This window comes from Odocoileus virginianus, chromosome 13 (genome assembly GCF_023699985.2).
Source record: "Odocoileus virginianus isolate 20LAN1187 ecotype Illinois chromosome 13, Ovbor_1.2, whole genome shotgun sequence".
Lineage (NCBI taxonomy): Eukaryota > Metazoa > Chordata > Mammalia > Artiodactyla > Cervidae > Odocoileus > Odocoileus virginianus.
In genome coordinates this window covers 446095-470415 of record NC_069686.1, presented here as the reverse complement: position 1 = coordinate 470415, position 24321 = coordinate 446095, and the positions used below count along the sequence as shown (strand labels likewise).

At 41.7% G+C, this 24321-nt stretch overlaps 1 protein-coding gene across 2 annotated transcripts; it reads right to left on the bottom strand.

The window, feature by feature from the left end:
- Positions 1-1866: 1866 nt before the first annotated feature.
- Positions 1867-6402, bottom strand: LOC110148086 (serine protease 58-like). Of its 2 annotated transcripts, XM_020909973.2 has the most exons (6): positions 6314-6402; positions 5858-5936; positions 4861-5029; positions 4382-4635; positions 3615-3763; positions 1867-3244 (listed from the first exon to the last, which is right to left on the bottom strand). In XM_020909973.2, the coding sequence occupies exons 2-6, from the start codon at positions 5898-5900 to the stop codon at positions 3095-3097; spliced, it is 765 nt and encodes a 254-aa protein (XP_020765632.1). In that variant the 5' UTR covers positions 5901-5936; positions 6314-6402; the 3' UTR covers positions 1867-3094. The 2 variants fall into 2 exon arrangements, with proteins under 2 accessions (XP_020765632.1, XP_070331951.1); XM_070475850.1 differs by lacking the exons at positions 5858-5936; positions 6314-6402 and adding an exon at positions 5233-5441.
- Between the last annotated feature and the right edge of the window lie 17919 nt (positions 6403-24321).

Sequence of the window (24321 nt, the reverse complement as noted above, 5' to 3'; positions counted from 1 at the left end):
TCATTCTGTATAATAGGCTCCAGTTTCATCCACTTCATTAGAACTGAGTCAAATGTGTTCTTTTTTATAGCTGAGCAATATCCCATTGTGTATATGTACCACAACTTTCTTATCCATTCATCTGCCAGTGGGCATCTATGTTGCTCCATGTTCTAGCTATTGTAAACAGTGGAACATTGGGATACATGTGTCTCTTTCAATTCTGGTTTCCTCTGTGTGTATGCCCAGCAGTGGGATTGCTGTGTTGTATGGCAGTTCTATTCCCAGCTTTTTAAGGAGTCTCCATACTGTTCTCCATAGTGGCTGTAAGGACTGGATGATTTTGATAACCACTGGGTTACAGTGATGGTCTCTACCTGTCTAGTACTTGGCCCTGGGGGTGCTGATTTAGGGCAGGGGAAATACTGGCTTGATGTGTGAATGTTAGGTAAGAAAGGTTGTTGGGATATGGGCTCTGGAGTGGTTTGTTTGCAATGTAAAAAGCTCGTGTAGGGGAATCATTTGCTATCTGAAGGAATTAGTTAGATTTGGGAGGGCCAGTCTCTCTCTGGTCAGCAAGGGCCCCAAGATATGAAAACAATATAAAGTATAAAAAATAAAAAAATAATTAAAACAATGGCTCAATAGTGAAATGGGGTGCCAGAAGACTCAGTGAACTTAAAGATAGAGCAATAGAAATGATAAATATGAACACCAGGAAAAAAAGAGATTTTTTAAAAAAATGAATAGATCCCAGGACTTGTGGGATAGTAACAGCAGATCTGACATTCACATTATCAACGTTTCCAAGAAAGAAACAGGATTCTGAGCAGAAAAACATTTGAAAAAACAATGGCTCAAGTTTGGTGAAAGACACACGCTTCCAGATTCAAAAAATTGAGTGAACCCTAAATAGAATACATTTTAAGGGATTCACACCCAGGTACATCATAATCAAACTTCTGAAAACGAAGGGCAAAGAAAAACTTTTGTAAGCTGCCACAGCTAGAGAGAAACAATGGATTACTGAGAAATAATGATTCAAACAGCAGCAGGTTTCTCCTCAGAAACTTGAAGGACAGTGGAAGGAAGAGACAAACATTTTTCAAGTCCTGGAAGAAAAACACTGTCAACCCAGAATTCTTTACCAAGTAAAACATATCCCTCAGGAAGGAAGGTGAAGAAACACTAAGAGAATTTGTTACCGGCACCCCTGCTAGACAAGAATGGCTCAGTGAACTTCAGACAGAAACGAAGAGGCGATGAAAGGCCACTGGTGCTGCTGCTAAGTCACTTCAGTCGTGTCCGACTCTGTGCGACCCCACAGACAGCAGCCCATGGGACTTTTCAGGCAAGAGGACTGGAGTGGGGTGCCATTGCCTTCTCCAGAAAGTCCACTAGGCCATCACAAACTGAGAAAGAGCAGGGGGGTCATATGGATCGCATTTTCATAACACTCTCAGAGTGACAAAGTTACAGTGATTGCAGGACTGATCAGTGGTTTCAAAGCCTTAGGACTGGAAGAGGGTGTGATTATTTAGGTGGTTACTGAAGTGTAACACAAAAACCTTTCTTCCTTGTTATTGGGGCAGTTCTGGATTCTGATTGTGGCAACGGTTATAGAAATCCACAAATGTGGTAACACTTCAAATTTTACCCCCTAAAAATAGTGTATGTGAGGAAAGACTGGTAAAACCAAATAAGGTCTGTATGTGAGTGAACAGCATTGAACCACTGAATTTTCTGGATTTGACATGTTACTATTGTTATAGGAGATACTATCACTGGGTTGGTATTAGGTACCCAGAAACTCTTTGCAATATTTTCTGCAACTTCTTGTCTTAAACATTTCCAAAACAAATTGTTAGAATGACAATATAGGACATATTTTAGTTTTTAAACAATTTAATAATTTATAAAGGTAACATCCTACCTTTATAGGTAGGAAAGCAAAAGTTGAAGAAAATCAGCTGAACTGGCAGTTGATGTAGGAAAGATTCTGGTTCAGTGAGATCATTCTGGGCATACCCGCTCCAATATACACATGCTTATATGCATATGCATACACATACACACACAAACACACTTACAGCCACTTAGATTTCAATATTTCTCTGTCGTTTCTAGTATTCTCTTTCCAGCCATCTAAGTATTCTCTTGCTTAGCATTAGGAAAGATCTCTCAGGAGATTGTTCCTCTTTTCCTATTGGTGGTCTGACCCATTTAACTCCTCCCTCATCTCCTAACCTTTTTAAAGTCTATAACTTAAAAAACAAACAAAAAAAAATTTGGCTGTCCCTTGCAGCTTGTGGGATCTTAGTTCCCTGACGAGATCAAACCCAGGACCTCCACAGTAAAAGCATGGAGTGGAGCTGGACCATCAGGGAATTCCCTGAAGTCTTTATAATTCTTGTCATCATAAAATTCTAGCCTCCATTTCTAATAGTGATACTGCCAGCAGCCTATTTAACATCCCAGAATTTACTGCCACCTGATTGGATATGATCAAGCGAGAGAGCACGTTCTGAAGGCTGACTCAGCATTAAGTGACGTCAAACAAAGTAGGTAGGCTAGAGGTGCTTGGTCTCACTGTCACACATCCTTTAGAAGGCTGGGGAGCGTAACTCAGAAAGGTCTAAAGAAACACAGCAGGTAAGTAGAAAGTTGGAAGAAAGGCAAGGAGTAGTGAGAAGGCATCCCATTGATGACAACAGAGTGTGCTTAGCCACTGCAGCCGTGTCCAACTCTGTGACCCCATGGACTGTAGTCTGCCAGGCTCCTCTGTCCATGGGGATTCTCCAGGCAAGAATACTGGAGTGGGTTGCCATGCCCTCCTCCAGGGGATATTCCCAACCCAGGGATCAAACCAAGGTCTCTCACATTGTAGGTGGATTCTTTACCATCTGAGCCACATTATCCAGCTCAGATCCTTCAATGATCATTCAGGTTGGGACTGAGAAAGGAGAAGACCATTCAGGAGAAAAGAAGGAACAGAAGGAAGAGAAAACTTCTCACAACCAGACTCTATTCCCGTCTTTTTCTGGGGATAGAGGGAAAAACGGTCAAGGATGGTAGACCCAGTTCTGAGGCTGCTGGGAGGGGGAACAGAGGACGTTCAGTAGGCACTGATGACTCTGTGGATCCAGTCTGTATAGCGGGAAACCTTGGTGTAGTAGCCAATGTCACCTCTCAGAACACACCCTTCTGACCAGGATAAGATCCCCTGGAGCTGATTTTGGCACAGGATTGGGATAGCAAGTACTTCCTGTTAGAAAGAGGAGAGATGGGTCAGGCACAGTAGCCAGAACAAAGATGACCTAGTACCCAGTGCCCCTCTGAGGAGCCCAGACAGAAAGACTCAGGGGATGAGGGTTGGGAGAAATGTCTGGTGGCCATCTGGGACCCGTCCCATCACTCACCCTAGGCTACATCAGAGGAAGCCACAGAGAAAGGCAACACTCAGGTGTCTCCACACTCACATTCATGTTCATTCATGCTTGGTTCTTCCTGGACCACATTTACCTTGATCTCTTCTTGGATGTAAACAAGAAACTGGATTGTGTTGAAGGAGTATATGTGGACCCCCAAACAGTGTCCCAGAACAAACTGGGGAGGGCCCAAGGGAAAAGAATTACCTTACATGTGTGTTTGCTCTCCAGAGACAATCCTGCACAGAACATGTTCTCTGTGATTTTAACAGGCATTTTTCCTATAGGGGAATCTTCACAATATTCATTAGAGAAGCAAGAGACAGTCTGCTTTATTTTGACATCAGGTTTTACCTCTGAGCACGTGCACACACACAGGGTGAGGGCGAGATGGAGAGAGAGAGAGAGAGAGTTTATTTTTCTTTGATCCTTCACACATTCATCTCCCTTTCTTCTCTCCTTCCCTCCCTCTTACCTGTAATTAACCTCTCTATCATTCAACGAAAGAAAAAATAAATTGAAAGGGAACCAGAGAAGAAAACATATGAAATGAGAAAGCCAGTATCTGGTTCCAGTGCTGTATACCACATGTCTTGGACTTAGGTATGCATGGTTTTACTTGTGAATGCTGTAAGTTTCTAAAGAATGAGCCACATTCAGCATCACCAGCAGGATGATCCTCCAACCCCTTCCTCACCCATACACCCTCCCACCTGCATCTGAATGATAAATGAGTCAAGAATACAGGATTCTAGAGACCTCCAGCCATACATAGCCCTGTTACCCCTTATAAGATAAGGTCTCTCCTATGACCTATTTGGCCTCAATTTCCACATTCATAAAATTAGAAGTTAAGATGTATAAGTTCTCAGGACACTAACAGCTCTCTTGATTTCTAATAATTCAGCTCTGTGATAATCCTCACAGAGTGGGCACTCAAGGAACACTAAGAGTCCATTTTGAGGGTCACTCACCAGAATTCTGCCATGACCAGCCCCAGCCAAAGACAGTGCAGTTGTTCATCCTTCTGTCAGTTGTGGGACTGGGCAGAGCTGCCAACTTTACCTGGTCGTTGAGCTTTAGGGGATGTGTCAGCTTGATGAGCACTATGTCATGCTCGGCAGAATCCTGTTTGAAACTTGGATGTGGGACAGTGAGCATGGGTCTTAAGCTCTCCATCCTTTTTTGGAAATCCTCATCTAAAATATCAATCTCCATCTCAAGAAATCTGGAACAGGCCATGAAGGATGAGCAGAGGAAATAGATATTATTCTATTGTTCATCTTGCATCATCCTACTGGGGAATCTAACTCATAACCACCGGGATCTATTTCCTGCCTCTTTCCAACCACTTCTTAGGTTTGAGAGTTCCCCATGCAAGTCTCTTTGGGGTTGAGCCATCCCAGTGACTAAGAAGGGGGAATGCTTCTCATTCCAGGACCCCATCACTCACGGTAAGAAGCAGTGTGCTGCGGTAAGAACCCATTGTTTGTGGATCAGGGTCCCCAGACAAGTGTCCTTTTCTGAGTTCAGGAAAACCAAAAAGGTTGATTCATTCTTCTGAAAGAATTGCAGGACTGAGTTTGCCTGTTCTGGTATAGATGTTCCAGTCATTGTTACTGCTGTCAGATGGGGAGAGGAAGGCAGAATCTTAGAGGCAGGGGCAGACTTTCCAAAGGATGGAAGTCTGAAATTCTTTATGTGGAAGTGCTTTGAAATGGCCCATCTGTTTTTGGTATTTAAGGGACTATTAGACTATTTCAGAATCCTTCTGTTAACTTCCCCTTGGACTTCCTTCTGTATTTGTGTCCTCCCTCTTACTCACACTTTCTCTCCCTTCCTTTCTTCCTTTTGATTCTTCCTTCTTTTCCTCAAACATCCTTCTTAGCTATATCACAAAATCGCATTTTTTGGGTGCCAATATCCACCCTCTATTGCGTAAAATCTCATCTCAGTCTGAATCTTCTCTTGTGCTCATGGAGCCAGAGGAAAAGAACCTCTGAGAGTTCTAGAAAACTACCAATCCCTGGGGTTCTGAGTTCTTAACTTTCTGATGATCACTTGTGAAAGTGAAAGTCACTCAGTCATGTCCAACTCTTTGCAACCCCATGGACTATACAGTCCATGGAATTCTCCAGGCCAGAATACTGGAGTGGGGTAGCCTTCCTCTTCTCCAGGGGATCTTCTCAACCCAAGGATCAAACCCAGGTCTCCCACATTGCAGGCGGATTCTTTACCAGCTGAGCCACAAGGGAAGACCAAGTATACTGGAGTGGGTAGCCTGTCCCTTCTCCAGGGGGTCTTCCTGACCCAGGAATTGAACTGGTGTCTCCTGCATTGCAGGCAGATTCTTTCCCAGCTGAGCTACCCCTGTTATCTATACCCATTTCCTACTTTTTTCCAATATAACCTTTTCAAAATTTTAAGCCAAAATAGGAATCTGCACTCACCAGCCACTGTCAGAATAGCGAAGGCCAGAAGGAAGCCATTCATGTCTGCTGTCTCCACACCCTCTTCCAGCAAGAAGATCTGGGAAGGGAGTGAATTACTAGCCAGAATTGTGAATTACCAGTGAATTACCAGGGAGTGAATTCCTGAGGCTCAGGAAGCTTTGCAAGGGGAGAAACTACAAAAAGGTGGGGAGGTTCAAGGGAGCAAGTGACTCTGAACTAAGGGAGGAAGGCATCGGAGGGAAGGAAAACAGTCCCTGTCTTTCTAGAGGGTCTGCCCTCCCACTGCATTATGGGCAATTTATCCAAGGTGAGATTCCTGACCCCCGGGGGATGTACTGTAAGCCAAGAACTTTGGTCTCCTTTATTGGTAAAGAGAAATCTCAGCTGGCCAATCCTGTCTGCCCTAATCTACTAGTAATACTTCAGCCCCCTGGTTCCCTTAGGTTTACTCACCTGTCCTCACTCAGCGTGGCTGATCTCTTCCTTTCTGTGTGACATTTACCAGCACTTAACTTGAAAACAGCCTCCCTCCTCTATGAGGTACAGGCCCCCTCCCCCTAAGCCGCCGAGCCCCCTCGCATGTCACACTGATCCTGTCATGTGAGGACCTTTGCCCTGCATCACACTGGCCCTACCCCTGTCATCCTCTCCTCATGGTACACTGTCCTCACCTCCTGAAATCACGGGCTTTTAGGTCTCTTATTTGGCTCCCACACACACCCGAGCGTCTCCCGTGAACAACCCACGGGCACCTACTTCTGCCCTGATCTGAACACCTTCTTCTCCTGTCAGATGCCCCTTGACTTCCTTCCTCAAAGGTCATCTATGCACGCCCTGGCTGGTGAGCAAGCTCCTCCTCTGGTGTTTGGTCAAATGGTGGTGCTCTTTTGAATGTATTCCTCTAATTGGCTGTGAATGTTTAGCTATACTTTCTGAGTTCATAGCTATAAGTGAGGTTTCCCCCCTTACTCTCTGATCTGGCTACACCACTAACTACACTGAGGAACACTCTGCCTCTCTGCTCCCCATCTGTGCTAATTCTTGTCTGATACTCACTGAGCTCCACTTGTTCAGACTGGATTTTAAGAGCCCGCAGATTCCAATTTGTGTCCACTCCTCCAATCTCTTAAACCCTCAACCCAGAATATTAGTTGGAAGGACTGATGCTGAAGATGAAGCTCCAATACTCTGGCCACCTGATGTGTGGCCAGAGTATTAGAGAAGAGCCAACTGGTTGGAAAAGGCCCTGATACTGGGAAAGATTGAAGGCAGAAGGAGAAGGGGATGATGAGATGGTTGGATAGCATCACGGAATCAATGAACATGAATTTTAGCAAGCTCCAGGAAATAGTGAAGGACAGGGAAGTCTGGCGTGCTGCAGTTCATGGGGTCACAAAGGGTCGGACATGACTGAGGGGCTGAACAACAATAACCTCCAGTCCCCAAAAGGTTTCCTGGAGCATTATTTTTCTTTTTCCTCTATTATGGACTTTGTACTGTAGGCCAGCCAGTTTCTGCAGTGCTTTTCCCTTTGGCCATTACTGAACACGCTTCCTTTCATTATTCGGCTCATCACACAGACATATTTGGGGGCACTTACTTTCCCTACTCTTTGTCAGGGGATCTGCCCCTGCCCCAAACCCTTGCTGCATGGCTCAAGATTGGATGTCAGAAGGCCGGAAACTGAATCCTTAGAGATCCTCCTGGGTCAAAGTGTCTCTATTTTGGTGCCCAGCCCTGGTTCTTCCTAACCTGGGTCTGACACTTCCACACTCATAGCTCATCCTAACAGACCCTCACATATTTCTGGAAGGTCTCAGACTCAAGCAGCTCTACTTACCTGGTTCATAACCTTGACTTCCTTAAGGACAGGATTTATATCTGATTTAACAATGTGCCTCCAGACCCTAGCACAATACCTGGCACCACACAGATTTTACACACACACACACACAACTTTTTTAGATGAATGAGTGAATACCACTTTTTGTTTATTTTTTGACTTAAAACCCTCAACAACCTGCAGCACTGACCTAACTCCAGGAAATCTACACTCCCTGACTTGATTTAGGTCATTTCCCCATGAGTTGTAGTGGGAATAGTGTTCCCAGATCATGGTCTTTGATTAAATCAAGGATGAGGTACTGGACATCACTGACTTGAAATTTAATCTTTTCTTCTTTTAAAAGTTTAATTAAAGTATAATGACAGACAATAACTACACGTTTTTCAAGGGTAAAATTTGGTAAATTAATGAGCATACTCCCGAAAGATTCCTTATGTCCCTTTGTGATGCCTTCTTTTGTCCCTCTCAACCACCACCTTTTCACCAGACAACTACTAACCTGTTTTCTGTCACTATAGGTTCAGTTATACTTTCTAGAATTTTAGATAAATTGACACACAGTATGTTTTCTTTTTTCCAAAATCTGGCTACTTTCACTCAGCATAATTAATTTGAGATTCATAGATGCTATTGTGTAACTACAGAATTCATTTATTTTCACTGCTGAGTGATATTCCATTGTACTGGTATGCCAAAATTTGCTAATTTATTTACCCATTGATTAACATTTGGGTTGTTTCCAGTTTGGGGCTGCTACAAATAAAACGTGTATGAAACCACTACATATGTGTGTCTTTATGTAGACATATGCTTCCTTTCCTCCTGGGTAAATAACTAAAGGTGAAAAGGGCTGGATTATGTGTAGTAGGTAATGGTTTAACTTTTAAAGGAATGGCCAAATTATTTTCCAAAGTATTTTACATGCTCACCAGAAGTGTATGAGAGCTCCAGTTCCTCTATATCATCACAAACAGTTGATGTGCTCAGCCTTTTAAAAAATGATTTTTTAATTGAGATATAATTGACAGATTACATTGTATTAGTTTTACATATACAGTGTGCTCAGTCTTTTAATTTCAGCTATCCTCATAACTATGAAATAGTGTTTCATTTTGGTTTTAATTTGCAAGTCCCTAATGACTAATGATGAACATCTTTACACGAGCTTGTCATTCATGTATCTTTTTTCCATAGTATGTTCAAATCCATTAAAAATTGGATTCTTTCCTTATAATTGAGATGTGAAGGTTTTAAAAAATATCTTCTAGATGGGACTCCTTCAATACTTCCAGAAGCTGGAGAAATGGACTCCCCCAAGTCCATCCACACGCCTCATCCCTAGAATCAATTATTTTCAATTTTCTAATCTTTCTCTTTCCAAACTCCAAAGTAAAGAGCCACACTATTCATCACTGACATGAGTCCCATATATATTTTTATTTCAGGCTGCTTTTCTTTCCACACAAGGTAGATGACCAGGTATACCACAGATCTTTTCCTGCTGGAAAAGTTGCCTTTCACTACTGTTTTCTAGGGCCATATTTGAATGGGTTTCTAATGTAGCAGTCCATTTCTGACTTTACACATACCAAGCAGACCCATCTGTACACCAAGCACAGGTTTTTTCTTTTCCAAGAGCTTGTCATAAGGAAAGGTAGGAAATCTCCCTGCCTCCCACCCCTAAAACAAGCATATGTGTAAACTGAGGAAGGGGCAATAGTGCCATAGTGTGGATGACACAGGAATCTGAACCATCTACTTATGCTGCTTCCTTGTCCTCTGGCCCTGCTCAGGACCAATCCTACATGTATCACATCCGTCTTACTAGAATTCTGCTGGGGCCCACATGACATTATGATTTAGTGGATCTGATAGAACACACCTTATGATGAACAATTCTGTTATCATTGTCACTGGATATTCCAAGATCAACTTCTCTGTCTCTACCAGGGCACAGTATCACATTAAGAACTACTTTTGGAATGGTCTCTGCTGCAGATGGCATAACATTGTTCCAGAACTCTACAGTCAATGTGGTGATTCTCTTACTAGGGCCACAAAATTTATTTTCCCATCAGAGATGTCTCTAATAGCATAGTTCTACTAGGCTATATGATTCAAGGAGCAGGTCTCCTTGCACCATAACCTGAGACTTCTTCAGAGCTTTTTCCTATTCTGGACCCCACTCAGGAAATGGTTCAATGCAGTATTTCCAAGTGTTGAAGATGCTGACTCCAGAACCCCAAGAGCCCACTGGGCACTATGCTTCTTAGTGCTGGGGTGTCTGGCATGTCCCAGTCCACTGGACATTGACAAGGAGAACTGCTGAATCTTCTTTGGATGTATCATTTACCCTCTAGAGCACATGCCTCTTGACAAGGCCTCTAACATTCTTGCCACAGCTTAATCACTTGTTCTGATTAACCTAATGGGGTGGTTATCTGTTGCTCTCTTTGAAATGACACATCAGGTTAAAACAGTAAATGTTTATTATCTCACAGTTTTTGGAGGTCAGGAATTCAGGAGTGGCATACTTGAGTGATTCTGGCTCAAGATCTCCCATGAGGTTACAGGCAAGATGCTGAGTCATCTGAAGGTTTGACTGGGCTAGAGGATATGCTTTTATTTAATATGATGGCTCACTTAAATGGCTTTTGGCAGCAGGACTCAGCTCCTTTCCACATGAATCTCTCTGTAGGGCTAATTCAGAGTCCTTATCACATGGAACCTGGCTTCTCTCATAGCAGGTGACCCAAGAGAGAGCAAGGAATGGAGCTGAATGTCTCAGAAGTCACACATCATCACACTGCACCACTCTATTTGTTAGTCACTAAGTCCAGTCCACACTCAAGGGAAGAGAAATTAAGCTCCACCTCTTGAAGGAAGAGATACCAAAGGATTTGTGGGCATACTTGCAAACCACCACGCATGATATCTCTACTATAGTGGATCTCTGTGATGATATGCAGGATGTGCAGGTGGTCCAGGTTTCTTAGGGCTATATCATGACTGAAGGAAAAAGAAAATGCCTGTGTTATTAATGGGCATCTGTTACCTTTTCTTGTGCTGTGCTGTCCTTAGTCGCTCAGTTGTGTCTGACTCTTTGTGACCCTGTATACTGTAGCCCGCCAGGCTTCCCTGTCCATGGGGATTCTCCAGGCAAGAATACCAAAGTGGGTTGCCATGCCCTCCTCCAGGGGATCTTCCCAATCCAGGGATCAGACCCAGGTCTCCCACATTGCAAGCAGATTCTTTACTGTCTGAGCCACCAGGGGCCGAAGAATACTGGAGTGGGTAGTCTATCCCTTCTCCAGGGGATCTTCCAAAACCAGAAATTGAAGCGAGGTGTCCTGTATTGCAGGCAGATCCTTTACCAGCTGAGCTACCAGGGAAGCCCCCCTTTTCTTGATAGGAGTGGAAATGAAGGCATTTGCAAGTCAACACGAGGTACCTGAGGCCATATTAATGTGTTCCAGCAGAGATATTACATCTGGCATAGCAACTGTAGCTAGGGCAACTATTCAGTTGAGTTTAGTAGTCTCCAGGATCAGACAGTTTTGTCAGGGCAAGACTGGTGAATTAAATGGGGATAAATGAGGAATATTATCCTATATTCTTCAGATCTTAAAGGGTAGCACTAATCTTTCCCACTTTCCCCAGGATGTGATACTGTTTTTAATTTACTATCTCAGTGAGGGAGCAAATGTTAGATATTTCACTTGGTCTTCCCAACTAATACAGCTTTTATCCCATAGTAAAAGAGATCTTATACTGGAGGTTCTGCCAGTTACCAAGCCTGTCCATTCCAATTACACATGGGGGACCCAGAGAAATGAACTCTTCCTACCCTAGTTTTCTCCATGGCATTTATCACCATCTAACCTAGCACATATCACACTTACTCATTTTTATTTATCGTCTATCTTCCCAATGGATATAATTTCTGCAAGGGGGCTCTTTTGCCTTTTTAAAACTGATTTATTTCCAGTGTCTACATAGTGCCTAACATGTCACAGAAACTTTATAGTTCTAGCACACAGCAGACAGTCTGTAAATATTTGCTGAGTGAAAGAATAGTGACTCTCAATATGTTTATTTTTGTTATTCTTATAATTGCTCCTAAGATTTTTCCATCTCTTCCAGTATGAATGAATTCAAATGTGAAGTGTTCACTTTGGAGCAAATTAGGGAAAGGCTCCCACAAGAGGATCAGAGATGACCGCTGGCCCCTCAATGGTCCCGTGGAGCAGTGTATGTGTTGGTGATGAGCTGAAAGGTGGAAGACAGGCCATGAAGGACACCAAGGTTCTCAGTCCCTTCTGTATCTCCCTTCCCCCAGTGTGGGTTGAAGTATACATATTTAATGTCCCATGTTTTCCAGTGGTAATTATTGGTGTTTTGAGCCTCTTAAAATGGAATTGCTTGTTTTTAAAGAATTGAACTAATTGTAAAATTGTAAATACTTTCAGACTTTCTTTTGAAAACTTAGAAGATCTGGCTATTGCCATTTTTTCTGATGCTTAGAATTAGATACTCATTTCAGATGGGGCATATGCTTTTGTATTTTGTCACAGTTCTCATCACTCCTTTTGTCTCTTTCATACTAAGGCTAAATGATTGTTGTCATTCATCAATATACGAATAGGATCATTTTTCTTAAAGAAGAAAGTGATACAGTTTTATATCCAAGTCCATATGAAAACTGGGAAAAATGAAATGTAGACAGAAAGAAGTATACATTCAAGAAAAATGGAAGAATGTTTATAGAAGGTAGGAGAGCACAAAGATCATTCCTAAGCATTTACTACATAATACACAAACATAGGTGGGAACATAGCATGCAATTCAAGATATAGGGGGCTAGTGTCTGTAATCCTTCTTAATCCAATAAGAAAGAATAAATAGTATATTCTACTTAATTTGTAAGGTATTTAATTGTTTTTAAAAGAAAACCTATAATTCCATTATGCACAGCAATTTTTAATTTCTTTTCTTTCCATGTTGATATCTACCTGCCAAGATCTGTACTGTCTCACTCCAACTCCCAAGTTTTGCCCTTTGGAAATGGAACTACAGAGGGAATCAGTGCTAATTCATATGCTTAATAATGGTAGCTTCCTTATTTACATAAAGAAAAGTTTTGCTATTTTAGTTCAGAAGAGAGTTAATCTCACCTAAGGACCTTTATTTTCTTCAATTCTAATGGGGGGGGGGGCAGGTTCAGTTCAGTCGCTCAGTCCAACTCTTTGTGACCCCATGAACTACAGCACACCAGGCCTCCCTGTCCATCACCAACTCCCAGAGTCCACCCAAACCCATGTCCATTGAGTTGGTGATGCCATCCAACCATCTCATCCTCTGTTGTCCCCTTCTTCTCCTGCCCTCAATCTTTCCCAGCATCAGGGGCTTTTCCAATGAGTCAGCTCTTTGCATCAGGTGGCTAAAGTATTAGGGTTTCAGCTTCAACATCAGTCCTCCCAATGAACATCCAGGACTGATCTCCTTTAGGATGGATTGGTTGGATTTCTTTGCACTTCAAGGGACTCTCAAGAGTCTTCTCCAACACCACAGTTCAAAAGCATTAATTCTTTGGTGCTCAGCTTTCTTTATAGTACAACTCTCACATCCATACATGACTACTGGAAAAACCATAGCCTTGACTAGACAGACCTTTGTTGAAAAAGTAATGTCTCTGCTTTTTAATATGCTATCTAGGTTGGTCATAACTTTCCTTCCAAGAAGTAAGCATCTTTTAATCTCTTGGCTGCAGTCACCATCTGCAGTGATTTTGGAGCCCATAAAAATAAACTCAGCTACTGTTTCCACTGTTTCCCCATCTATTTGCCATGAAGTGATGGGACCAGATGCCATGATCTTAGTTTTCTGAATGTTGAGCTTTAAGCCAACTTTTTGACTCCTCTTTCACTTTCATCAAGAGGCTCTTTAGTTCTTCACTTTCTGCCATAAGGGTGGTGTTATCTGCATATCTGAGGTTATTGATATTTCTCCTGGCAATCTTGATTCCAGCTTGTGCTTCCTCCAGCCCAGTGTTTCTCATGATGTACTCTGCATATAAGTTAAATAAGCAGGGTGACAATATACAGCCTTGATGTACTCCTTTCCTGATTTGGAACCAGTTCCTTGTTCCATGTCCAGTTCTAACTGTTGCTTCCTGACCTGCATATAGGTTTCTCAAGAGAACTTCCCTGGTGGCTCAGACTGGGAGAGGTAGGAAGGGATTTATCCTTCCAGTTTCATTTTAGTTGATGGTTTTAGGTTCCAATAACCATAATTGCAACAATAAAAGTAAAATTTCAGGTTAGTAGTTTGAATTCTGAGATGTTCTTAGCGAGAAAATATGCATGATGACTCAAAAAATGTAACAACACCAGGTAAAATTATCCAGATGTTTTATTAAATGGCCAAACACAAATCCACCATAATCCAGGCATTTTGCTAAGCTTAAATAGTAGTTAGATTATGGTACATAGCTGTCAAACTCTTGTAAGGAAACAAGAGTGTTCTTATACTTATCTGAATATGTCTTTCTCCTTCTATCACCTTTTCCATCTTCATTTAAATCAGTTTTAAAGATGAGGGAGTCTCTGAGCCCAATATCCATTGAGAGCCAAGCAGGCAGCTTTTGGCTGTGAACCAGACTGGGGATGACTCACCGGAAGCCAAATGTTCGTATGGGAAGCTCCCCCTAAAATGGCAAGAAAGCAAACATTTATAAACATGTTAAAAAAAGCATTGTGGAACCCTTGGGAGGAGGGGTTAAAATATTGCCACACATTGCTAATTACACCATTTTGATAAAATACTGCTTTGCTACCATGGAGGCTGGCCCAAGCGTTATGCCTTTCAGAAACAAGGTTGCTATAATTGGTATGACTGTCCTGACTCACAGTACTTCTTATTTTGAAATATAATTCTATTTTGATAACCTCAGCCCAATCTGTATTTTGAATGCATTGAAAAATTCATATGCTACTTGTGAAAATGTTCTGTTCCCTATAGATAGGTCTCTCAGTTGCAATCTACACAGGGGTCACAAGAAAAGAGTGGTTAAAAATGGAAACTTATTTCTTATTGAGCAAATATTTACCTCAAATTGTATAAGTATATATTTAAATTCTGCACCATGGTGTTGACTGTTGTATTAAATGCCCTTCTTTACTCCCTCAAGCAAATAAAAAACAATTGTTTTTATTCTGATAGATATTTTTGGTACATAGCAGTTTCCTGTTAGACTTAGGCCCTAGAACTCATGACTCAGATGATCTGGGACCGTGGGAAGTCAGCTCCTGTTAGAAATGCTCTGAAGACAAGGCGATGGTAGTGGTGGAAGGGTGGTGTTTTTCTGTCTGGTCCTGATTTGAAAAGGAACCAAGGAATGGAGAGGTAATCAGGCCAAGAGGCCAGTCCTCCTGCAAAGCCAAACTACCTGCCCTTTTCCTATGACCCCTACTAGGGTTCCCAGGTTTGTTGGCACATTTTAAAAAGGACTTTGAGTCAGCCAGGCAGTGACAGTTGAACTCACTGAACTTAGTGAAGTGAAAACCCCTAATTTTTGCCCAACTGTTTGAGACCCCATGGACTACACAGTCCGTGGGATTCTCCAGGCCAGAATACTGGAGTGGGTGGCCTTTCCCTTCTCCAGGGGATCTTCCCAACCCAGGGATCAAACCCAGGTCTCCCGCATTGCAGGCGGATTCTTTACTAGCTGAGCCACAAGAGAGGCCCACTGAACTTAGCAGCAGCACTTTTTTAGAATTTTATCTTGTTTATGGGTCAAAAACTCAGTCTACATAACAAAAGGAAGTATATCAGAGAAGGAATAAATAAATAAAGATGTATTAAAGTGGAAAAAAAAAAGTCTTGTATCCAAGAAATCAATAACAACTCCTTTCAGCCATACCTGTGTTGTGTATGTTAATAAGGTGACTCTTGGTAGGCATGATTTAATCCATCATAACCATGTATGGAAACACCATTAAATTCCCTAAATGATAAAGTTCAGAGAGCTTTCTAATTAGTGAACACATCGAGGTGTTGGGAGGGTGGTATTCCCAGAGAGCTCTGTGACATCATTCCCCTACCACAATCCTACACCTTGTCTAGTGCATTTCTTTCAGTTGGTTGTTGCTGAGTTGTATCTTTTGTCATAAACTGGTAATAGCAAGTAAACTATTTGTGATTTCTGTGAACTGTTCAAACAAATTACAAAACCTGAAGGGGGAGGTAAAGGGCACGCTCAATTTATAGCCTGTCAGTAAATTGAAAAAGTCCCAGGGCACCTGGGACTTGAGACAGCTGTCTAAAGTGGGGGTAGTCTTGTGGGAATGAGTCCTTAACCTGTTGGGTCTGCATTGACTGGTAGCTACTGTCAGAACTAAATTGTGGGGCACATCGTAGATATCTGGAGAGTTGGCAAGTTGGTTAGTGTGAGGAAAACACCCACAGATTTGGTGTCAAAGTATTGTTAGCAAAAAAACAGTTCACTGTGCTTTTATGACTTCAGTAAGCTAGAATATGTATCAGGTTTGCCAAATCCATATGAAAAAACATACATGTAGGTTCTCGTCTACTGGTAGATCAGACAAGACTCAGCTGACTCACAGATACATGGAAATAGATCAAACAAGTAGCATGTGTTTGAAAGGAACACTTTAGTTAGACAAGGAGTGGGGATTTTTTGACAATCGTTTTGAATGTGAGTCAGAGTGTAGGTTTGAGTGGGTGAGCATGTGGGTGGATACATCTGTGGGTGTCAGAAAGAGACAGCCAGGGATAGATGGCTGCAGTTCCCTAGCTAGTAAAATGACTATAATAGTAAGATAAATTTAAAAGCATAGAGCTCTACAGAGTCCTTTAAAATAGTTTTAGACACATGATGTCTACAGACAAGCTTATTTAAAATACCAATTGCTTCCCACAAAGACTTTAAATTACTCCTTCCTTACACAATACCAGACGATTTTCATTTACCACTTACTTGAAATTTGGTAATTATCACAAATGAACCCTAACTTACATTGCTAGTAGTCAAAATCATTTAAAAATGGGAAAATTGAGATAATTGGGCTGCATTTCTTATCTAGAAAGTGACCTTCAGCTGTTCACAGACCAAGAAATGATAGCAAATAACTTGCCACAGAAATAGGAGCTAAAGAAGGATTTTATTTATTTACTGCTGTGACAAGATGGTTTCTGATATACTTATCTGCATTAAATAAATAGGAGATACAAAGATACAAAAAGACAGGGAAGAGACGATGTAATTTCTTGCTTGGTTTTACTGGAGAATAATGATAATGGTGAAGTGAAGGCTATGCACAGAGACTTTATTTAACAAAAAATTCACAGATGTTCACTGTTTTGGGCAATTCCATGATGACATTTCTAGACCCTGGCAAGTGTGAATCTACGGGCAAGTCCAGAACTCACAAAAGCTACAAAGAATATCACTGGAGACTAAAGGGAATAATCCCAGAATGACAGAGATGATGGATGAACAGGCAAAGGCTAGGCGGTCGCTCAGTACACAGCTCCCGCATCAGAGCCTCTGTGACGTGCCTCCCTGCTGCGCTTGCTTGTAGAATGACAACCTGCATCTGCCTTCCAGGCACCAGCTCACAGGCACTGTTTGTGCCAGGTCAATGGAGGAAACAATGACTAACTCTTCATTCATCAACAGTGACTTTTTTTCAAAACAAAAACCTTTTCCTAATTATAAAAATAATGCATGATCATTATTAAAAAATTCAGATAGAAGAGAAAAGCAGCATTCAATGAGTTTCGGAGAATTCATTGAAAGCCATTAGATACCAAAGGAGTATAAAGGGTCTGTGCTTCATCTCCTACTCCTTCTTTGTTGACTCACTTCTCCACTCCTTGCCATACATCACTTTTCATGATTAATTGATGGAGAACAAGTGATACAATGTACTTGCCTAGCAGGGCAATCTGTCTATATACCATTATTGTTTCTCACATACTGGATGCATAATATACATTTATTTCATAAGTTACTTCAGGCCTGGAAGCATCCAAAACTATATCCGCCTCCTATTCACATTAATATCACTCCTGCACTCACAAGAAGGGAGCACTCACCTGTCTCTGCTATAACGTCCTGATTCTTTACCCTTAGAGCTGAGCTAGGAAGTCAAATTCCATGTAAGCAGTCTGAGAATGATGAGTGGTGGTTTTGAGTCCCCACGAGGTTTGGAACCTTTAATGCAGAGGGTGGACAGATACGCAGAATGTGTGAGCCTCCTGTAAGTCAGGACAGGATAGGCTAACGTTGCAGTTACCCAATTAATCTGAAATCCCAGTGGCTTAACCCAAGAAAGATTTAATTCTTGCTCTTGTTACATACCCATTGCAGATGGGAAGGCCATCTTATTCGAAGACCAGGATGATGGAATTTCTGCCATCTTGTGGCTGCAACAGCTCCTTGGGCCCTGTAGCAGGGAGAGAGAAGAGATTCTCAGTGGGCTTTCCACTGCCTCCGCCCAGGACTGCTTGTGGCTTCTACTCACATTTCATTGGCCATAGCTAATCACGTGGTCTTCCAAACTTCAAAGGAGCTGAGGAATTTGGGGACTGGCTGAAATGATTAGCTAAAACTGTCTCTCACCTGAACTGTCTCACACTTAAACCTAAGTGTGCATTTTTGACACAGGCTGACATTTCCAAAATCAAGTAAGTGATATCTACTTGTCTATGTCAATTTTCTGCTTTCTTTGACATGAATATTTGAGAGTGAGAAGAAGGTAAAGAAGAATATATTGCACACATAAATAGTTTTGTATATATATAAGATAATTACTGTATACATACTAGCATTTTATTTTCTATAACAGGTATTCAAGAAGGAAGAATATGGTTGTGAAAGAGAAAACCATTACCAAACCCTCATTTTTAGCCACTAATTCCAATTTGGGTTGACTAAAAGCTTGGATTTGTAAGGGTGGACTAATTTCTGTAACAATTAGTTATCTCTGATCTTTGGAATTCCAGAAAATTTTTTTCTTCTGTATATCTGAATTTTATACTTTTCCTATTATTTCCCTGGTTGAGACAATGGAATTTATTATTGCACATGTGACAGTTCTGTGTAGGTGTTTGATGAGTGGCCTTCCAGTGATTCTATTTCTAGAATTTTATCCTGGGAAAATAAACAGCTAATATAAATAAATGCATGTACACATATATTTATTGTAGTATGGGGCTTCCTGGGTAGCTCAGACAGTAAAGAATCCACCTGCAATGCAGGAGACCCGGGTTCGATCCCTGGGTCAGGAAAATTCTCTGGAGAAGGGATTGAAAACCCACTCCAGTATTCTTGCTTGGAGAAATCCATGGACAGAGGAGCCTGGTGGGCTATATAGTCCGTGGGATCACAATGAGTGATCAAGTCAGACACAACTCGACTAACACACACATTGTTAATAAGGGGAAATACTTTCATGACACTACATATCTCCAGCAACTGAAGGTAAATTAATCATGTTAATTCTAATAAAATATCATGAATGATGCCATAGATGTCTTCAGTAATGATGAACAATGCTCCTTATACATTAAGTTAAAATGAAAAGTGAAAGTAAAATAAATCTGTCGAGTCCAACTCTTTGTGACCCCTGCAGTGTAGCCCATCAGGTTCCTCTGTCCATGGAATTCTCCAGGCGAGAATGCTGGAGTGGATTGCCAATTCCCCTCCAAGGGATCTTCCCAACCCAGGGACTGAACCCAGATTTCCTGCACTGCAGGCAGATTCTTTACCATCTGAGCCACCAGGAAAGCCCTTAAGTTTAAAATACCTGTTTATAAATCTCTATGTTTAGAATATTCTCACTTTTATTTTTGGCTTCCCTGGTGGCTCAGTGGTAAAGAACCTTCCTGCCAATACAGAAGATGCAGGTTCAATCCCTGGGTCAGGAAGATACCCGGAGAAGGAAATGGCAACCCACTACAGTATTCTTACCTGGGAAATCCCAGGGACAGAGGAGTCTGATGGGCTAGAGTTCATGGGGTTGAAAAGAGTTGGACACAACTTAGTGACTTAAAACAACAGCAACAACAAATATATATATATATATACACACACACACACACACACACACTATATATATATATCAAATAAAATGGGAATATTCTAGACATAGAAGGTTTTATATATATAATTTTTCCTTAGATAAAGTGATATTTTTATTAAAAAAAGAAATTTATTTTTTATTTTAAAGCAAAAAAAAGAAAACCCCTGATGTTTAAAACAAAAACTCAAGAGTTTTAATCCACAGACATCTCAAAGAAAAAACAAAACACCACCCGGTTATCCATACTGGCTCTGTCTTCCAGACAGCCCCTCTGCCTGAGCACCTTGATGAAGCCCCAGCCATCGTGGTGGGGATGGGTGGGTGGGGTGGCGTGGGGGAGCCCAGTTCTTGGTAGGCCCTTGTCTCAGTGCCCGGCTTGAGCTAACTGTGGAGTCCATGCATAGCTGCTGCTCTTCATTCCTTACCTCCCTCACTCTGACAATGGTCTGCTTTCTTTCGTCTGAGTAGGAAACCTGCAGAGGCAGCTGGCTTGGGATATTTTGTGTAGGCATGTGAGTTATATGTAAATCACATGCACAGATACTAAGAATCATTTCTCAGATGGCACAAGTCAAGAGTATTTGCCTCAAGTTTGTGTTACACCTAAAAGAGAGCACATACTTCTGATATTTCTCTTAATTTCTTCCAGAATAAATCAATCCACTGTCAGGAGAGGTTTGGCTTTTCAAGTTCACTATTCATTCTGAAATTATCCATGCATGCATGCTTATAAACATTAAATCATTTTCAAAGAAATTCTACCACAGTTGAATTCAAAGTGAAGAGCCAGAATGTAACAGTTTTATCCAAGAATCAACATCTTTTACAGTTCAAATAATGCAATATGGATTTATAACAGCCCAAAGAGGAAAACATTTTTAACTACTTTCAGTATTGAGAATAGTGATTTTATGAAATTCACTCAGCAAAATCATACATCTCTACCACTGATTTGTACATATAAACACACAATTCAAATTTTATTACTATCTGTTAAAATTGTAGCAGCTATATTCATTTCAAAATTCAAAGAGGTGTGCTTTTTAAAAAGATAACATCTACACTTAAAAGTCAAAGCAATCTTGCTTTTCTATTAAAGACTAACTTTTATTCAATCAGTATACTCTCTTCTTAAAATTATGAAACTGTGAAAAAAAAAAAAGAAAACACCAAACACTTTGTTTGTTGATTTATAATTAGCTTATATTAGCCTAGGCCATTATTTTGGTATTTGGAAGCAGGTTGAAAAAGAAGAACTACTGATAATCATATGTAATTCATTCTGATTTTCTTGATTCAGTCCAGTTCAGTTGCTCAGTCGTGTCCAAATCTTTTTGACCCCATGGACTGCAGCACGCCAGGCTTTCCTGTCCATCATCAATTCCTGGAGCTTGCTCAAACTCATGTCCATCGAGTCAGTGATGCCATCCAACCATCTCACCCTCTGTCATCCCCTTCTCCTCATTCCTTCAATCTTTCCCAGCATCAGGGTCTTTTCCATTGAGTCAGCTCTTTGCATCAGGTGGCCAAAATGTTGGAGTTTCAGCTTCAGCATCAGTCCTTCCAATGAATATTCAGGGATAATTTCCTTTAGGATTGACTGGTTAAATCTCCTTGCACTCCAAGGGACTCTCAAGAATATTCTCCAACACTACAATTCAAAAGCATCAATTCTTCGGCACTCAGATTTCTTTATAGTCCACCTCTCACATTCATACATTTCTACCGGAAAAAACCATAGCCTTGACTAGATGGACCTTTGTTGGCAAAGAAATGTCTTTGCTTTTCAGCATGCTGTCCAGGTTGGTCATAGTTTTTCTTCCAAGAAGCAAGCATCGTTTAATTTCATGGCTGTAGTCACCATCTGCAGTGAGTTTGGAGCCCCCAAAAATAAAGTCTCTCACTGTTTCCATTGTTTCCCCACTTATTTGCCATGAAGTGATGGGCCTGCATGCCATGATCTTAGTTTTCTGAATGTTGAGTTTTAAATCAGCTTTTTCACTCTCCTCTTTCACTTTCATCAAGAGGTTCTTAAGTTCTTCACTTTCTGCCATAAGGGTGGTGTTATCTGCATATCTGAGGTTATTGATATTTCTCCCAGCAATCTTGATTCTGGCGTGTGCTTCATCCAGCCTGGCATTTTGCATGATGTACTCTGCATATAAGTTAAATAAGCAGGGTGATAATATACAGACTTCACATACTCCTTTCCTGACTTGGAACCAGTCTGTTGTTCCATGTCCAGTTCTGTTGCTTCCTGACCTGTATACAGATTTCTCAGGAGGCAGGTAAGGTGGTCTGGTATTTCCATCTTTTAAAGAATTTTCCACAGTTTGTTGTGATTCACACAGTCAATGACTTTGGTGTAATCAATAAAGCAGAAATAGATGTTTTTCTGGAACTCTCTTGCTTTCTCAATGATCCAACAGATGTTGGCAATTTGTTCCCTGGTTCCTCTGCCTTTTGTAAATCCAGCTTGAACATCTGGAAGTTCTCAGTTTACATGCTACCGAAGCCTGGCTTGGAGAATTTTAAGCATTACTTTACTAGCGTGTGAGATGAGTGCAATTGTGTGGTAGTTTGAACATTCTTTGGGATTGCCTTTCTTAGGGACTGGAATGAAAACTGACCTTTTCCAGTCCTGTGGCCACTGCAGAGTTTTCCAAATTTGCTGGCATATTGAGTGCAGCACTTTCACAGCATCATCTTTCAGGATTTGAAACAACTCAACTGGAATTCCATCACTAGCTTTGTTGGTAGTGATGCTTCCTAAGGGCCACTTGACTTTGCCTTCCAGGATGTCTGGCTCTAGGTGAGTGATCACACCATTGTGGTTATCTGGGTCATGAATATCTTTTTTGTACAGTTCTTCTGCGTATTCTTTCCACCTCTTCTTAATATCTTTTGTTTCAGTTAGGTCCATACCATTTCTGTCCTTTATTGATTAGCAGTAAATTAAGAATTCTCTTTCCTAACAGAGAAGGATAAGATGCTAATTTTCATAATCATTCAGGATTTTAAGAGGCTGGAGAAGACTTTTGAGAGTCCCTTGAACAGCAAGGAGATCAAACCAGTCAATCCTAAAAAAAAAAAATCAGCCGTGAATAGTCATTGGAAGACTGAGCCTGAAGCTGAAACTCCAATACTTTGGCCACCTGATGCGAAGAGCCGACTCATTAGAAAAGACCTTGATGCTGGGAAAGATTGAGGGCAGGAGGAGAAGGGGATGACAGAGGATGAGAAGGTTGGATGGCATCATTGCCTCAATGGACATGAGTTTGAGCAAATTCCGGGAGATAATGGAGGACAGAGGAAACTGGCTTGCTACAGTCTCTGAGGTCACAAAAGTTGAACACGCCTTAGCAACTGAACAATAGTAAGAAGGGAATTAGCCCTAGAGGGGTAAGGAAATAAAGTGCCAGTGCTGAGGTGAAAAGGCAAGGGAAACAGACTTTGGCAGAACCCTTTGCCCCTTTCATGATTTCCTGAAAGGATCCAGCTAAGAATTGCCGTGAATAACTCTCTTGCTAAGGTACAGCTTTTGCTACCACAAAGGGCATGAACCAGCATAAAAGGTGTGTTCTGGAAGGAGGACTTACCCTCATACCTCAGTGCTACTCTGGAGACCTTGTCCGTCTTGCCTCATCGGCTACTCCCATCGAGCACCAGCTCTAAATGCCGACCATTTGCCCCTGACACACCGTTCCCTCCTGGAGGAGGAGATGGCAACCCACTGCAGTACCCTTGCGGGAGAAATCCCACGTACAGAGGAGCCTGGCGGGCCACAGTCCGTGGGGTCGCAAAGAGTCAGTCATGACTGAGAGACTGAGAACACTGCTCCCAGCCTCTGGCCTCCCCAGCCGGAGCCCCGTTCAAAAGACCTCAGTCAGGCCGGGTCATCCCTCCTCGGTCTCCAAGTGGTCATGGCGCTTTTCCGCTGCTGAACTCAGACAATGAGTGGGGAGGGTTCACTGCACTGGGCAGGAAGAATATAAAGCAGCTCACTTACTTCACCTGAGAACTATCCTGAAATACTGTTGGGACCCGTGGAAGTGACTCATGCAATTATAAAGCTAACTAAGTGTATGGCCTGTTCTCTGCTACCCAGGCATCAGATAGTAAGAAATAAGAAGTAAAGTTGGGCTACTCAAGCATACTATGTTAAATCTCTTTAACAAAGAAGCTGTGTGATGTTTTCCTAATTCCCACTCACACATACCAGCCATCCTGCCTTCTGTGTAACACTTAGCCTCCGACACTTGACTACCCTGCTTCTCCCCCCTACCAAGCAGTGAACCCATTTACATGCCCTTGAACCCTCTCACTGTCACACATGCACCAGGGAACTCTGGAATGTCTTTCTGTGTGTGTCGGCTTTTGCTCCCTTTCACCTCTAGAATGTGACTTTCTTTAGCTGAACAGGTTCTCTGTTCACGTGTGTGACTGTACTGTCACATAACATAATGCACAGGTGTCATCTCAGCCATCAGCAGATGCTTAAATCCTGA

Bases quoted from the DNA above. Each gene is read 5' to 3' on its own strand.
- LOC110148086 (XM_020909973.2), bottom strand. From the start codon at position 5,900: ATGAATGGCTTCCTTCTGGCCTTCGCTATTCTGACAGTGGCTG. The intron at 5,030-5,857 runs GTGAGTGCAGAT...CCCATCTGACAG, and splicing joins CGCTATTCTGACAGTGGCTG to CAGTAACAATGACTGGAACA. The intron at 4,636-4,860 runs GTGAGTGATGGG...GGCCTGTTCCAG, and splicing joins GCAGCACACTGCTTCTTACC to ATTTCTTGAGATGGAGATTG.